The sequence below is a fragment of the Notamacropus eugenii genome, chromosome 5, assembly GCF_028372415.1.
Source record: "Notamacropus eugenii isolate mMacEug1 chromosome 5, mMacEug1.pri_v2, whole genome shotgun sequence".
NCBI lineage: Eukaryota > Metazoa > Chordata > Mammalia > Diprotodontia > Macropodidae > Notamacropus > Notamacropus eugenii.
In genome coordinates, this window is record NC_092876.1 from 132,735,573 (window position 1) to 132,751,496 (window position 15,924).

The following is a 15,924-nucleotide window of genomic DNA, read 5'->3' on the forward strand; positions in this document are numbered from 1 at the left end:
AATCGACCTTTAAGGTCACTTAGAGTTCTAAATCTATCTTCCTATTATCCTGTGATCTTCTGTATTGGGGAAATGACTGCTTCTTGAGGCAGCCCATTTTTCACTTGTAGATAGCCCTACTGAGAGGAATTTTTTTCTTATTATTGAGCAAAAATCTACCTTTGTACCTTCTACGTTTATTGCTTCTATTTTTTCTCTGAACCAGTATGTCAGCCAACAAACATTAATGAAGCCTTTACTATGGAGCAGGCCATGTGTTAAGCTCTGGGTCAACTAGAAGGCATCACAATCCCTTGCTCAATGAGCTCACATTCTAGTAGGGGAGGCAGCGTATACAACACTAGGTACATACAACATCTATACAGACTAGATGGAAGGGGATTCTGGAGTGGAAGGCACTAGCAGCTAGGGGCATAGGGAAATTTTCTGGCCTCTTGCTTTAGAGGGAATTTGAACTGAGACTTGAAGGAAATCAGGGAAACTAAGAGTTAGAAGTGAGGAGCCAGAATAGTCCAGGCTTGGGTGGGAAGAGTGGGAAGGGTGGGGCAGTTAGTCCAAAGGCATGGGGATGGGGGAGGACTGACAAGAATGCCAGTGCAGCAGAATCACATAGTTCATGGAGGGATATAAAGTATAAGAAGACTGGAAGTAAAATAAGCCTAATACTTATTAGTATTAGGGGATCCTTTCATATATCTGAAGATAGATATTATGTCCTGCCTCCCTCCAGAAAAATCCTTTGTTGCCCCCAATTTTCCTAGAACATCTTGTCTGTATTTTTCCTTTACTCCATTATTCCTTGCCTTGTAGTATACTTTTTTAGGCACATAGTATCTTCCTATCAAGTAAAATGTAAGCTCCTTACAGGGAGGGAATGCATAATTTTTAATCTCTGTTGTTTTGTGTCCCCAGTGCCTGGTATGTGACCTTATGCATACTAAATATTTAACAGATAGTTGATGAATTTGTTCAAATGAAATATTTCCATTTATTTCAAATCATATATTCAAGAACGTTCTGTCCAAATCTTGCCCCTGCCCCTAGTATTCCTTGTCTCATATAATAGTTAACCTTTGTACTTGCTGTATCCCCTTCCCTGCCCCATTAATGTCATTTCTTTGAGGGCAGAGACTGTTTTGTTTTTATCTTTGTATCCTTAGTGCCTCCTCCATGGAAGCCTTTGTCTAGTGATCTACTATGGTAGGGAGATGGCTTTGGGTTCTCAGAGACTGTACCCAAAGAGAAAAGCTCTCTCAGATCCTACCAATCTGGAAAGGCTTGGAGGAAGATCGATTGAGCATCTGTCATTGGAGGACCAGCCCAGCCATGGGTGGCTTATTATTAGGATAGCCACAGGAGGATAGATTTTTCAGCCACAATGACTCTTGAAGAGCGTCTGCTAAATTGTAGAAGGGTTACAGGTTTTGTCAGTGGGAAGAAGACCCACACTAATGAAATGGCAGCTTGCTGAAGTAGTGAGTCACTGACCCTTCTTCCCCTGGGTTGTGCCCTTAAGTACACCTTATTCCCTATGGCAAAGAAAATATTAGCAGTCTGAAGCTGCTATCCAGCCCTTGGAAGAGACCAAAAGTGCTCAAGACCCAAAACTTGTAACTTCAGAAGGAAGGGAGCCTTGAAACATGTCATCACCTTTCAATTAATTACAGATCATCTTCCTTCATAAAGGGGAAGGATCACTGAAAAAGGTATTTCAGGAAGTCCCGATTTCAATTAACTTTACCAATGAGGTCATTATTTTATCAAAGCCATGCTTAAACAAGGGACCAGAGAGGGTTAGGAATGTAAAATTGACCAATACTGGGTCTGGATGGAAAACCAGATCCTTATATGTCGACTGTTTCAGAGTAAAGTTATCTGGGTGAAAAAAGGAAGACATTTTATGAATATATGCACATACTAATAAAGTACTCAAGATGAAGTTGAGGCATTAAATATAAAACCAAAAATACCTTTTATGATGCTTAAAAACTGAAGAAATTAAACTATATATAGGTTAACCATGTTATGCTGATGAGAGTTTTAAGCTTGAGGTAGATACTCATATTCAGATACTGGCTGTGACACTAATGATATAACTTAATCATTTATCCATTCTTAAGCCCGTTTCCTTATCTGTGAAATAGGGATACTGCTTGTTCTGCCTAGTATACAGGTTTGTTGTGAGGAAAGCATTCAACTCTAAAGCACTGTGCAAGTGGAAGCTACTATTTTAACAGATTCCACAGAGTAAACTAGAAAGGACATTGATTGGAATCAGAAGACCTTGGTTTGGAAATTAGCTCTGACACTAGCTGTATGACTTGGCCTACTTAAACTCTTTGAGCCTCAGTTTCTCCATCTTTGAAAAAGACTGAATATTTCTACTACTCTTCCTAATAGTGTTATTCTAAAGAAACTATTTTGTAAGCGTTAAATCATTGTATAAAAGTATATTGATTTATGCACTTTGCTTTGTTCTGGGGATATAAAGTTGAAAAATTGTACAGTTGGTACCTTCAGGGTGACTACAGCCCAATAGAAGAGATACAGCATGTACAATAAATAAGTATGAAACACAACAGAAGGTGATGAGAGCACAGAATAAACCTAACAAATGACTTGAGGAGGAAGAAATCCCTTTCAAAAAGGCTTCCTGAAGGCCATGGCCCTGGAGCTGGCTGAGTCTTTACAGAAGAGAAACTAGTTAACAGGCAGAAATGAGAAATGAGTGTGTTCCTGGCATGGGAGACAACCTGTGGGGATGTACAGGCCTGAGCTGTCACGCTCAGTCTGAGAAGCTGCTAGCGGTCCAGCTGAACACAGAGAGCATGGAATCCTTGGAGAGGAGAGTGAAGGAACGCTGGAAAGGCAGGCTTGGAGCATCTGGAGATCCTGAAATATATTCTAAGAACTCCATGTTTTCTCTTAAGAAAAAAAAGGAGAATGGATGTTTTTGAGCAGAGTAATGATTGGTAAAATAGGAGTTTAAGGAAGCTTCTTTTGGCCAGGGTGAAGAGGGAGACATTAAGAGCAGGAATGCCAGTGTTGTAAGCTGTTACTATAAGGTAGGCAAAGGCGATAAGGATCTGAGCTAAGGTGGCAAGGGTTGGGGAGAAAAGCGGACCGATACCAGAAGACTTCATCAGTCTGAGGAGCACTCACTGCTAGACCTGTCCTAGGGGAGAACAGCAAGTCTTCTGGGGAAATTCTTGGTGTCAAATGGTCCCAAAGTTTGTTTTTTATTTTTTTCAATACCAGCACACACCAAATGCTGCAAGTAATGATTAAACTTTGTACCCATAGGGATTAGGAGAGCCCTTGGTTTTAGCCCCAGTTGCACCACTAACATCATCTAGATCAAAGCCTCCGTTTACCTTTTTATGGCTTCGTTTCTTTTTTCAAACAAGTGGTTAAGACTTGTTGGTGTCTAAGATCCCTTCTAATACTGTCTAAATTTAAATAGTGATTAAGGGGATGTTAGGGGGAAGTTGAGTTTACAAGACTTACTTGACCTTGGGTAATTTATCCTTCCACCCAGTAGGAGAGGGTTTGACAGAAGCACACAGGTGTATGGGGCAAGTCTGAGTTTCAGTGTTAGCTCTGCCATTTTTTAGGCATATGATTATGGTGATCTCTCTGTGTCTCTGGGTCTCAGTTTTACCTTTTATAAAATTTGCAGTCCTTATACTAACTAACTCATAGAATCATCATAAACCTTCAAGGGCTATCTAAATGGAAGCCATTACTTACTCTTTCTTACCTATCAAAAGAGGGGGTTGGACTAGGTGACCTCCAAAGCCCCTTCTAGCTCTAAATCTCTGATCTTATTAGGAGATGCCCATGTGAGAGAGCCAGCTTGGCTGATTCAGTGGATTCCTGAATTAAGAAACAAATCAAGCAGCTCCATAAAACGTAAAGTCTCTAAGCCTAAAACTCACTCTGTCCTTGAAGAATGAAAGAGGAGCCGGAAGAGAATGGAACATGGCTGTCGTGGTTCTGCTTTCACAGCAGATTATTCTAGAGTTGATTCTGAAAATAGGTATCAAAATGAGCAAAATCGTATTTTGTTTGTGAAAGAACAAAGGGTATATAGGGGAGGAATTTGTGGTTAAGAAGCAGCTTCCTTTATGACCGCATTCTTATGTTGAAAAATATCTTCCCTCTTTTGTCAATAGGGCATCCAGAAATTGGCTAGTCAGTACCTGAAGAAAGATTGGCCTGGAATAAAAGCTGACGAGCGGAATGATTACAGGTAATTCAGCAAGTGGGTCTCGATTTTTTTTTTTAAATGGCAGCTTTTTTGCTTTCCATTTCACAAACTGACATTTTAATTCCCAGAGGACAGATAGTACCTTTACTGAATGACGTTACAATTAGATATCTTTCTAAAAATCTAGAAGGCTTTGTAGCTAAAACCTATCACTGGAGGTGTATGGAGATTGAATAGATCCTTCCAGAAATACCAAACTGGGGCTGGGAAAGAAAGGTCATTCCAGAGCGTTGTACTTACTCTCCCTTTGTTCTGTCATCCACTTCTAGAACTTCAGTTATCAACTTTATGGAGTTTCATAATCTTCCAGGTTCACAACCTTGATGTTATTCTTGTTATTCCTCACCCCACATGTTTGTCAAATCTGTCATATCTGACCCATTCTCTGTACTCATCAAGCCACCACATTAGTTCAGTCTCTCATCACCTCTTAGCCAGATTATTGCCCTGGACTTCAGATTAGCTTTCTTGCTTCAGGTCTCTTCTACTTCCCAGTCTATCCCCCACACTATTGCCTAAGTGGTTTTCCTTAAGTGTAGAGCTTACTATTTAATCCTCTGCTGTGGTAATAATAAACTCCTTGTTGCCTTTAGGATCAAATATAAACTCCTCTGTTTAGTATTTAAAGCCCTTTACAACCTGGTCCCAATTTATCTTTCCAGCCATATTGTACATTACTCCCACTTCCACACTCTTCAATCCAGCCAAGAGAGGTCCTGTTTCTTCCTCAGAAATAGCCCAGGTCATATAGTTAGTAAGTGTCTGAGACTGGATTTGGACTCAGGTCTTCCTGCCATCGGTGAGGCAGCAACGTGGGACAAGGGATAGAGTCAGGAAAACCTGAATTCGTATCTGGTTCAGATAATCACCACCTCTCTCGTGAATTGTTGTAATAGCCTTCTAATTCATCTCCCCGCCTCAAATCTCTTCTCTTTCCAATCAACACAACTGCTAAAATAATTTTTCTAAAGTGTGTCTGACCATATTAATCTCATACTTAGTAAATGCCTATGGCTCCCTATTATCTCCAAGATCAAATGTTATTTCATCTTTATCTCATTTTTTTTAAAAAAAGTCTCCTTTTGTGCAAGTTTTAGAATATATATAATTATTACTATAGTACTTGTATGTAATTTATGAATAAGTAAATATAAATATAGTTAAGGTACATGCTCAAAATTTACTCCTTACTTGAGGGGTATCTAAAATATTTGGAGATCATTTATTCTGTAGAATAAAAAGCGAACCCCACAGCCTGGCATTCAAAGCCCTTTAGAATTAGCTCCAGCCTACTTTTCTAACTCTGTTCCCCTCTTCTGTCCTTTATGTACTACATACTCTAGTTCATCTGGACTGCTCATGCTTTGGTCCTATCTTCAGGCTTTCCTCCTATCCCTAGAATACAAGAATTTACATCTAATACCCTACAAGGACCCACATCTTATCTCCATAGACTAAAATTACTTTCATTTAAAGCCCAGCTTAGGTGCTTTCTTTTTTGTGGAGCCTTTTCTGATTTCCCAAGGTCAAAAATTATCTCCTACAGAAATTTCTTATTCAATTTATCTACTGTAGACTGCCCAATGCTTAGCACAGTGCCTGATGCATAGTAAACAATAACTGCCTCTTGACCTACTGATTGTTCCTTAGTCTTGTTGAATTATCTGTTGGGTCATATTTATTTGTGTACATGTCCTATTCCTTCTGTAGCTCTTTTAAGCTGAGGAACTTCATTCTAACTCCTGCTGATGACTGAGTCCTTGAGCAAGATGGCTATGTTTCCCTCTCTGGGTTCTAGAGGTACCCAAGGGATTGGGATGATTCTTCTCTAGTGCTATTGGCTCAAACCACATTCTGGTGTGTTCTTCCAAATGTCAATCACAAGTTATTGATGCTTTTTTTACAAAGAAATAACTGTGAAGATGAAGCAAGAAGAGAAGTACAAATACTTTCCAACACATGGGGGCATAAGTTCTGTCATTCTAGTGGGAAAGTGGGCTCAGACTTGAAGCAGTTTCTGTCTAGCACCTCTATAGCATCAGGGCAGCTACATGGCTCAGTGAATAGAATGCCCAGCTTGGAGTCAGCAGTTCAAATCTACCTTCAGACGCTAACTGTGTGACCCTGGGCAATCACTTAACCCTCAGTCTGAAAATGAAAACACACGTTGGGTGAATCCCTGTGAAGTTATGGGAAGACATGTAGAAGAATCTCACAGGACAATAGACAGATATGGATATTGCAATATGAACTGTAGGAGAGAACTTTGGAATCACTGAGGTCATTTGAGGATGTGGTTTGTATTCCAAGGAGAATGATATTTGGACAACACAATGGAGGATAAACATAAATGATAGGGAAGTGATGCCCAAAATGCCTGACATTTTTGTAGCGCTTGAAAGTTTGCATAGTGCTTATCATGTTTTTTATCATGTGATCATCAAAAGCACTCTGTGAGGTAGGTATTGTAGGTATTATTCTCATTTTACAGGTGAGAAAACAGACTCAGGTTAAGTGACTAATGCATGATTTCACAGTGTCAGAAGTGGAATTTGAATCAAGTCTTCCTGACTTTTTTCCATTATACTACATTCCTTTCAGTAGGTAAGATAAGTTGAGAGATAGTCATAGAGCATCTGCTTACCTTGATTAATTAGTCAGTCAGCAAGTGTTTATTAACTACCTACTGTATGCTAGAAACTGGACTTAGACACCAGGGATGTTGGTCAAAAGAATAAAATAATTCTTACAAGTCTCCAAGTCCAGGTGTATTATATCTGAGTACTGAAGTAATTGGGCAGAAGTGATTGCTAAGGCAATGTCAGTGAACTTTGGAAGACTGCAGAGGTTCTCAGTAAAAAAAAAAAAACAACTGAAACAAGAACTGTTAAAAGCTTAAAATATCTTGGAGTCCATCTGTCAAGGTACACTGAACACTTATAAATTAATTCTATCACAAAACATCTATTTTAAAAATAATGGAGAGATATTCATTCTTCTAATTGGGTTAATGCAGTATAATAAAAATGAAGATATTCTTGAATTTGCAGATTTAACACTATCCCAATCAAAATTCCAAGAGAACACTTCATAAAGCTGAATACAGTAATAAAATTCATTTGGAGATACAAAGTGTCTAGTATTTCAAGGGAAATAATGGACAAAAAGTATAAATGAAGAGAGAATGAGCACCCTCACTTTTCAAATCACTTTATATAACAGTAATCATCAAAGCTCTTTGATACTTATTAAAAATTATGAAGCACATAATTGGAACAGACCAGACAAGGAAGAATCTGAAACCATTGAATTCAGCAACCCAGTGTTCAGTAAACTTGAGATCATTAAATTACTTGGAGAACTCCCTGTTTGATAAAAACTGCTTGGGAACTTGGAAATAAGTTTGACAAAAATTTGGTTTAGGTTGAAGTCTTACATCGTATGGCATAATGAGCTAACTATGGATAATACTACCTAAATGTTGATGGTACCTTTTTGCACTGATGTCTAAAGTGGGGGAATTGGGTGGGGGAAAGGGGTAACTTTTTACCAGACAAGAAATAGAGGCAATTAAATAAGATAAAGGAGTTTCTGCTACATGAAATTGAAAAGTTTTTGCAGGAACAAAATCAATGCAATTAGAATAAGAAAGAAGACTTGACAGGAAAAGTCTTTATTCTTCCACAACAAACAATCCCTCCACTCAGGAAGCTTACATTCAGTTGAGGCAATACAATGTTTATGCAAAAAAAGCTAGAAAAAGATCTCTGGAGGGAAAGAACAGTAGCAACTAGGGGCTAAAGGAAAGATTTTTCATGAGATGTTACCAGAACTGATCCTAGAAGGAAGCTAATGATCCTGCTAGGTAGAGATAAGGAGGGAGAGTATTCTAAGCACAGAAGGCAGAGAAAGACTGCTAAGTTAAGGAACAGCTGGTGGGTCAATTGGGTTGGAATGTGGAGTAGAGAGTTTTTAGGGACTTCCACTGTAATAGAAAATTTCAGAAGAAGGAAGAGTTTTGGGTAAGATAATGAATTCATAGTTTGTTGAAATGTCTGGTTTGGAAGAGGGGGAAAGGAAACAAGCATTTCCTAAGCACTGATTACGTGCCGGGCACTGTGCTGTGTTTTATAAATATTATCTCATTTGCTTCTCACAACAACTCTGGGAAATAGTTGCTATTATTATCCCCATTTTATAGTTAAGAATACAGAGGCAGACAGACTTGTACAGGGTCACATTCTAACTGTCTGAGGACAGATATGAACTCAGGTCTTCCTGACTTGCAAGCTCAGTGCTCTATCTATGATACCACCTAGCTATTGGAGATGTAAAGCTAGAGGTTAGGAGAAAGGTTAAGACTTTATAAAAAAAAAATCTGAGAATTATTTTCATAGAAATTATAATTGAATTCATGGGAATTAATGATATCACCAAACAAAACAATATAAAGGGAAGAGAGAAGAAGGTTCAGGACAGAGCCTTGCTGAATTAAGATCCAACAAAGCAGACTGAGAAAGAGCAGACAGGTAGAAAGAGAACCAGATGAGAACAGTGTCATGAAAACCAAAAGAGAAGATGGTATCAAGGAGAAGACAATGATCAACAGTATCAAACTGTGAATAGGTCAAGAAAAATGAGGACTGTTAACACACCATTAGATCTTTAGTAACTTTGAAGAGAGCAGTTTCAATTGAATGTAGAGGTCAGACACCAGACTACAGAGGGTTTAGAAGGTACTAAGAGGGGAGAAAGTGTAGATGACTTTCTTGAGTTTAGCCATTAAAAGAAGGAAAGATAACTGGATATTAGCTAAAGGGGATGGACAGATCAAGTGAGGGTTTTTTAAGGATGGGGGACATAGGTGTTGTTAGCATCAGGGAAGTGCCCAGTTGATAGGGAAAGTTTGAAAATTAGTGAGGGACATTAATGATGATAAAAGAGCCAATCTGTTAGAAGACAGGATAGAATTAGATCAAGGATGAATGCCGACGGGTTAGCTGTGGCAGATAGGAGGGCTACCTCTTCATTTTCAACAGGGACAAAAGAGGAAATAGTTTGGGAAGGGATTTGAGTGATGTGAGACTGAGAAGGAGAGAAGAGAGAGTGCTTAGTGAATGACTTCAGTTTAATCAAAAATGACGACTCTGAGTCTAACCATTCAGATTTCCAAATCCATCCTTCTATGCCTATTATTTAGACCAGGGTTTCTTAAACTTTTTCCACTTATGACCCCCTATCGCTCAAGAAATTTTTATGTGACCTCTGGTATGTAGATATATAAAACAGATAGATATACAAGTCAAACATTTACTGATAGTAAATCACAAATTTATTTTAAAATAATTCTTTGCATACATATAATTTTACTATTTATTAAAAGATGAAAGCAAATTTGCATACTAATGAGATGAATGTACTTGTTTATTTTTACATAAAGAATTAAATCTTGGTGAAATATTTGATACTACAGGATGTAGAGCATCTTAAACATTTTTCAGAATTAATTGATATTTTGATTTTATAATTGTCAGTGCTGAGAATGCCACTTTGCATAAATATATAGTACAAAATGGCAGAAGTATATTTAGGGCCATTTCAGAAATTGTTGGAAATTCTGTCCTAATCCCAAGCCAAAATTCATTTAACAATTTTTTTTAGGAAACTCAAGTTTTAAACCTGTGTCACTTGATAACTCGGCAGGTTGTTCTTGAACTTTTAGTGGCAGATGACTGACATTTTTTTATTTCTATTTCAATTGAGTATGGTTCATGAACCCAACTTGAAAGGAAGTATTTTTGAGACTGTCTTCAGGCACTTCAGACGATCAATTATAACTCTTACAACTAAATCTTTGGGAAGGTTATTTTCAATTGTAAAAATATCTGTAGCTGTAAACATTTCTAAAGAACCATTTTCCACCCTATTCTTCCATATTTTAACATTTTAAAATAAAACTTTCAAAATTTATCTTTTAACATAAAATGTTATAATTTTTTCCTTGAAACTACATATTTGAGTCATTGAGGTTTTCAAAAGTATCCAACAAATAACATTGTTTGGAAAACCATAAATCAATATGAAAAAAATGACCAAAATCAGATTTCTGCCCAGTCAAAAATATAATAGCTTCATCTTTCATTTTCAATAATCTGTTTAAACTTCACCTTCTTGAGAGCCACATGATTTGACATACTTTCTTTTTCTTGTCAATTTAGGTGTACTACAACCTGGTAGTGAAGACTCAGCCACATTGTCATCAGCATTTTTTTAATCTCTTCTGTCTAAATTTAGCCACTTATTCATAATCAAAAAATATTTTTGTCCTAACATATAAATATATATTCTAATAATTTCTCAAATAAATACTAGCTTTAGTTTATGAAATTACATTTGTTTGTGTTTAATTTAAAAAATTGATGTTCACACTTACATACTCATATAGCAGTTATGGTGGAGAAATATTATTAAAGTGCTTTTGTCTTTACTTGCTGTGATTAAATACTTATGTTTCTGTAAAAGAAGAAAAGAAAAAAATAACAGCAATCAAACATTCTAACACAATACAATCCAAAGATATGCTAATGTGATTCTTATATGCTAAGGAATGATAGTAGAAAAATATTAAAAGTTTTTATTTTCCATAATTAAGCTATCATGTTTCTGTAAGAGCAGAAAACCTTGTATATATAGTAAAAACACTGCAATTCATAACATACAGTAGTCTCAAATCTGAGCCAAGGTGTTTCTGGCAGCGACCGATGGCATTGTGTGGTGTAACAGCATGTGCAGTGCAACGTGCATGTGCTTTGTGTTGAGAACCAAGGCTGCAATGAAGTTGCGTAATGCTACCTGGGCAAGAGCTGCCAGAAACACCTTGGGTTCATTACAAGTTTGACTAATTAATTTTTGGTTACATGTTCAGAAAACTTTTACTGTTGCCAAATTTTTCTCAACCCTATAAAGGGTTCTTGACTCACAGTTTAAGAAGTGCTGGTTTAGACCAGAGGTGCCACATACAGTTCAAACTAGATTAAAATGCAATTGAGAAATATTTAACAAAATAAATGAAAATATAAAAACCAAAGGTATTACATTTTAAAACTAAATATGTGACCCACAGTGATCTTTATGTAGAGTTTGCCATGGTGGCCCCTGTTTCTTCTTGAGTTTGACACCACAGTTTTAGGCCACATCTCTCCCCTCTTTTCCATAAGAATAGTATGAGTGACTTTGTTAAAAGCTTGGTAGGTGTTAGAGTGAAGTCTAGCTTAGGAGTCAGGAAGACATGAAATTGAAGCTTGCCTGAGATGCTTAGTAGCTGTATACCCTTGGGCAAGTCATGTAACCTCTAGGCTTCACTTTCTTCACCTGAAAGATGGGAATAAAAAGAGTACCTACTTCAGAGAATTGTTGTGAGGAATGAATGATATAGGTAAGTGCTTTGTGAATCCTAAAATATCAAACAAATGTTAGCTATGAGAAGCAGCAGGATATAACTTGAGAATGTTAGAGAACTGGAATCAGAAATATTTGAATTGAAATCCTGCTTCTTACACTTACTAGCTGTGTGATCATGGGCAAGTCACTAAACCTCTCTGAGCCTCCTTTGCAAAATGAAGGAGCAGCTAGGTGGCACAGTGGAGAGTACCAGGCCTGGAATCGGGAAGACTAATCTTCATAAGTTCATATTTGATCTCCAACAGCTATGAGGAAGTCACTTATCTCTGTTTGCCTCAGTTTCATCATCTATAAAATGAGCTGGAGAAGGAAATGGCAAAGAACTCCAGTATCTTTGCCAAGAAAACCTCAGATGGGGTCACAAAGAGTCAGACGTGACTGAAGAACAGCAAAGATGAAGGGGTTGGTCTCAGTAACAGCTAGAGTCTGCTATAGCTCTGAATATATATTCCTATGAAGATTGTCACCATATCTAAGGCACAACCCTGATCTACCTGCCTAGTGACCCTGCCAAAAAGGGATTGGTCTGGTCTGGTATGACTTGTTCTGGAAGAAGTGATGCTAGCCCTCTGTCATCACAACTTCCTTTTCCAGATAGACGTTCATCAACTATTCCTCTAACAACATATTATATAATTTTGCCCGGAATTCGGTCAACCTTATTGGCCTATAGTTTGCAGAATCATTTTTTCTCTTCTCTTTTTTGAAAATTAGGATATTTATCCTTCTGAAACGCTGTGGTACTGTAATCATTCTACACAATTTTTCCTTTTTAAACATTAAAATTTTTTTCATTTGATATTTTTTGATTTTAAATTACTTTCATTTCTGGATTTATCTCTACCCCTTCTACCCAGAGATCCATTCTTTTAATGAAGAATAGAAGAGAGGGGGGGAAGTAGTTTAGCAAAACAACATATAGATCAACTCTAACAGTATATTCAAAGTTTCACATCTATAGCCTCATGTCTTTGTAAAGAAAGGAGGAAAGGTATATTTTCTCATCTCTTTTTCATGACCAAGCTTAGTTATAATTATGTAATTTTCAGTTTCAGATTTTTTTTGTTCTTTTAATTTACATTATTATAATCATTGTATATGTTGCATTCCTGGTTCGGCTTAATTAACTCCATCAGTTCAAATATATCTTCACATGTGTTTCCATATTCTTCAGACTCATTGTTTCTTTAGAGAACAGTAATATTCCGTTACAAAACTGCAGTTGTTGAGCCAGTCCTCAATTGACTGGCAAATGCTCTGTTTCTAGTTTTCTGCTACTTCAGAAAGAGCTGCTATAAATATTTTGGGAGTATTTGACACCGTTCTGTCTTTGACCTTAGAATTTGTACCTAGCAGTGGTTGAATTAAAATAGTAATTGAATTAAAACAGTCATATAAACCACAGAGGCAGAAGCTCCATTTGCTAACAAGAAATCATTGTTTCTTGGGACCTCCATACTTTTCTAGTACAATTGCATTCATAACTTATGACCTAAGTCCTTTCAAGGAAGATGTAATGATGATCAATATCATTTTAGGATTGTTTTGTAATTTGAATATGTAGTATGGTATATGGTCATCCATAATATTTGATAAGATGGATCACCCCAGAACAATTTCGAGACATACAAGAAAATAGAATTAGTGATATTTTATTTATTGCTGTTGAGTCTTTTCAATTGAGTCCCATTTGGGGTTTGTTTGGTTTTGTTTTGTTTTTTGCAAAGATACTGGAGTGGCTTGCCATTTTCTTCTCCAGCTCATTTTATAGATGAGGAAACTGAGGCAAAGAGGGTTAAATGACTTGCCCAGGGTCACATAGCTACTAAATGTATGAGGCTAGATTTGAGGTCAGGCTTTCCTGACCCTAGATCCAAAAGACCTGAGTTCAAATATGACCTCAGAACTCAGTAATGTATAAAGCTAACCCATAAAGTAATGCTCTCTCTCAACAAGTTTGAAATTATAATCAAAGACTTCATTATTTCTGATTTTTTTGTGAATGATAAACTTAATAATGTTTTTATAAGACTTTAAGATTTGCAAAGCACTTTATAATATGTGTTAGAAGTAAGTAGTACAGGAATTATTTTCATCAGTTTACCCCAGAGGACGTTTTGGCTTAGATAACATATATGATAATTCTTGGGCACATACTGGAGTAAAAAATTGGTTAACTCTGTTCCTTACTAACTCTTATGTCCCTCTCTTGGTTTTAGGAGCATGTATCCTGTTTGGAAATCATTTTTAGAGGGAACTTTGCAGGTGGCCCAATCCCGAATTAATATCTGCGAAAACTATAAAAACCTTATTTCAGAACCTGCCAGAACAGTGAGAAACTTAAAGGAACAACAACTAAAAAGGGTAATATATCCATTTCTGTCCTGCATACTCTCTCCCCTCTTCCTCCTCCCCACTCCACTAAAGATTTGAAGTAGTTTTAGAAAACATCAATGATGAGTTATGTATGTAATCAATGTTATATCGATTATAGTTGTAAACAGAATATATCCCTTTTACATGATGTTTTTATTATGTTTATGTTTGACTATGTTATTTGAAATGGAATATTTTATGAAAGTCTTTCCATTTAGATGAAAGCCCTTTAATCATATGTAGCATCTCTGTTCACATGCGTTGGGTGTTTTTTTTTCTGTGGGACAACCCTGTGAAGCTTCACATTAGATATATGGAAGGAGACATGATTTCTGATTAGCTGAGAGAATGCTGAGCTGTGAAGCTACATATTTATGTAAATGGGGAAGGGACTTATTCAAAGATGTTCAAAGGGCATCATACAAGAAGCAGTTGGCTACATCCCTCTTTATCCCTCCCCATCCCCCAAAGGTTAGAAATAGCAGCCTCCCTTAGAGGAGTGGGCCAGTATCATATCTCTCTAATTAATATTGGTAGAGTGGAGATACAGTACTTTAGGACCCGGGATAAAAAAACACTTTCCTTAATCATTCTCAGAAAGGAGAGGTGATACTTAGCTCACTGTCAGCAGCATAACTCTCTCTTAGCACACTGATCACACAAAAGACCCATCACAAAAAGCTAGTATGCTTATTTATTAAAGTAAGCAATAAGCAGATATTGGAGAAGTTACACATATTAGAGTAGACCAAAGAACATAAAAGTAGATGAAAATTTAACAGATGAAATAAGATCTTTGTTCCCAAAGAAAAAGAACATTCTGACCAAGGGAAGTCTACTCTTATCAGTCACTAGGACATCATGCACTGTCAAGACATGTATTACAGGCAAGCTCCCCATATGCCTATGACTCCAGGAAATTTTCTCTCCTATTCAAAAGTTTGAACTTGCTTCCCCTGAAGTACTTTAACCATTTCTGAAGTATGCTGCAATGTAGCTTGATGTTCTCTCAACCACTCAGGAGGCATATCCTCTTCTGTGTTCATAGCCTGCAATTTCACAGCATCCTTCAGAAAAAAAGGCAAGCTCATTTGGGCAGAAGTGTTGCATGTTACTAATTTAATTTTAATAGTTAAGCTGATTGAATAACTTTAATCAACATCTGAGAGCCATCTGATTTTGTGAGATGGTATATGATCAAATGAAATGACACATGGATAGCGTTTTGCAAACCTTAACACTATAAATGTTAGCTGTTATTAGCTATTTTTATTATATGAAGCTATGTATATTAAAGATCACAGAGTCTTTCAATTGGTCACTTCAAGGATAATGGCACTGATTTGATTCTACAGTGATCTAAATCAAGAGACTGTCTGTACATTTGTTGGTTGCTCTGTCCTGGGCAACTTAAAAAATAATTTATTGGATGTTCTCAGCTGGTTTTCTTTTCTTTTCTTTTGCATATTTTATCATCATATAGTTGAGCCCCCTTCATGCCCATCACCGTAACTCTTCAAGCTAGACAAGAAAAGTGATGTAGGTTTAATCTTTTCTCTAGGAAATTTGGAAGGAAGAATTGAACTAAGGAAAAGATTGTAAACTCTAAGGAAATGAAGCTAATAAAAATTCTTAGTGAAGAATATGTAGGAGTCCGTGGTATAATAAGAAAAGTTTAGAATTTAGATTTAAAATAAGTGAAAAAATTAAGTGTTTATCATGTATCCGCCACTGTGCCAAATGCTGAGGGACACAGTGTAGAAGAAAGACCACCCCTGCCCTGGAGGGAGGCAGCCAGGCGAAGATTTTGGTCAGTC

The 15,924-nt window shown here is 36.9% G+C and overlaps 1 protein-coding gene across 1 annotated transcript in view; it reads left to right on the forward strand.

Annotated features, from left to right (window-relative positions):
• The window catches only part of FCHSD2 (FCH and double SH3 domains 2), a 346,602-nt gene that overhangs the window by 135,578 nt on the left and 195,100 nt on the right, over positions 1-15,924 (forward strand). Inside the window, exons 4-5 of the mRNA XM_072610940.1 lie at positions 4,176-4,252; positions 13,951-14,095. Coding sequence (XP_072467041.1) covers positions 4,176-4,252; positions 13,951-14,095 — 222 coding nt within the window. The remainder of the gene's footprint in view (positions 1-4,175; positions 4,253-13,950; positions 14,096-15,924) is intronic.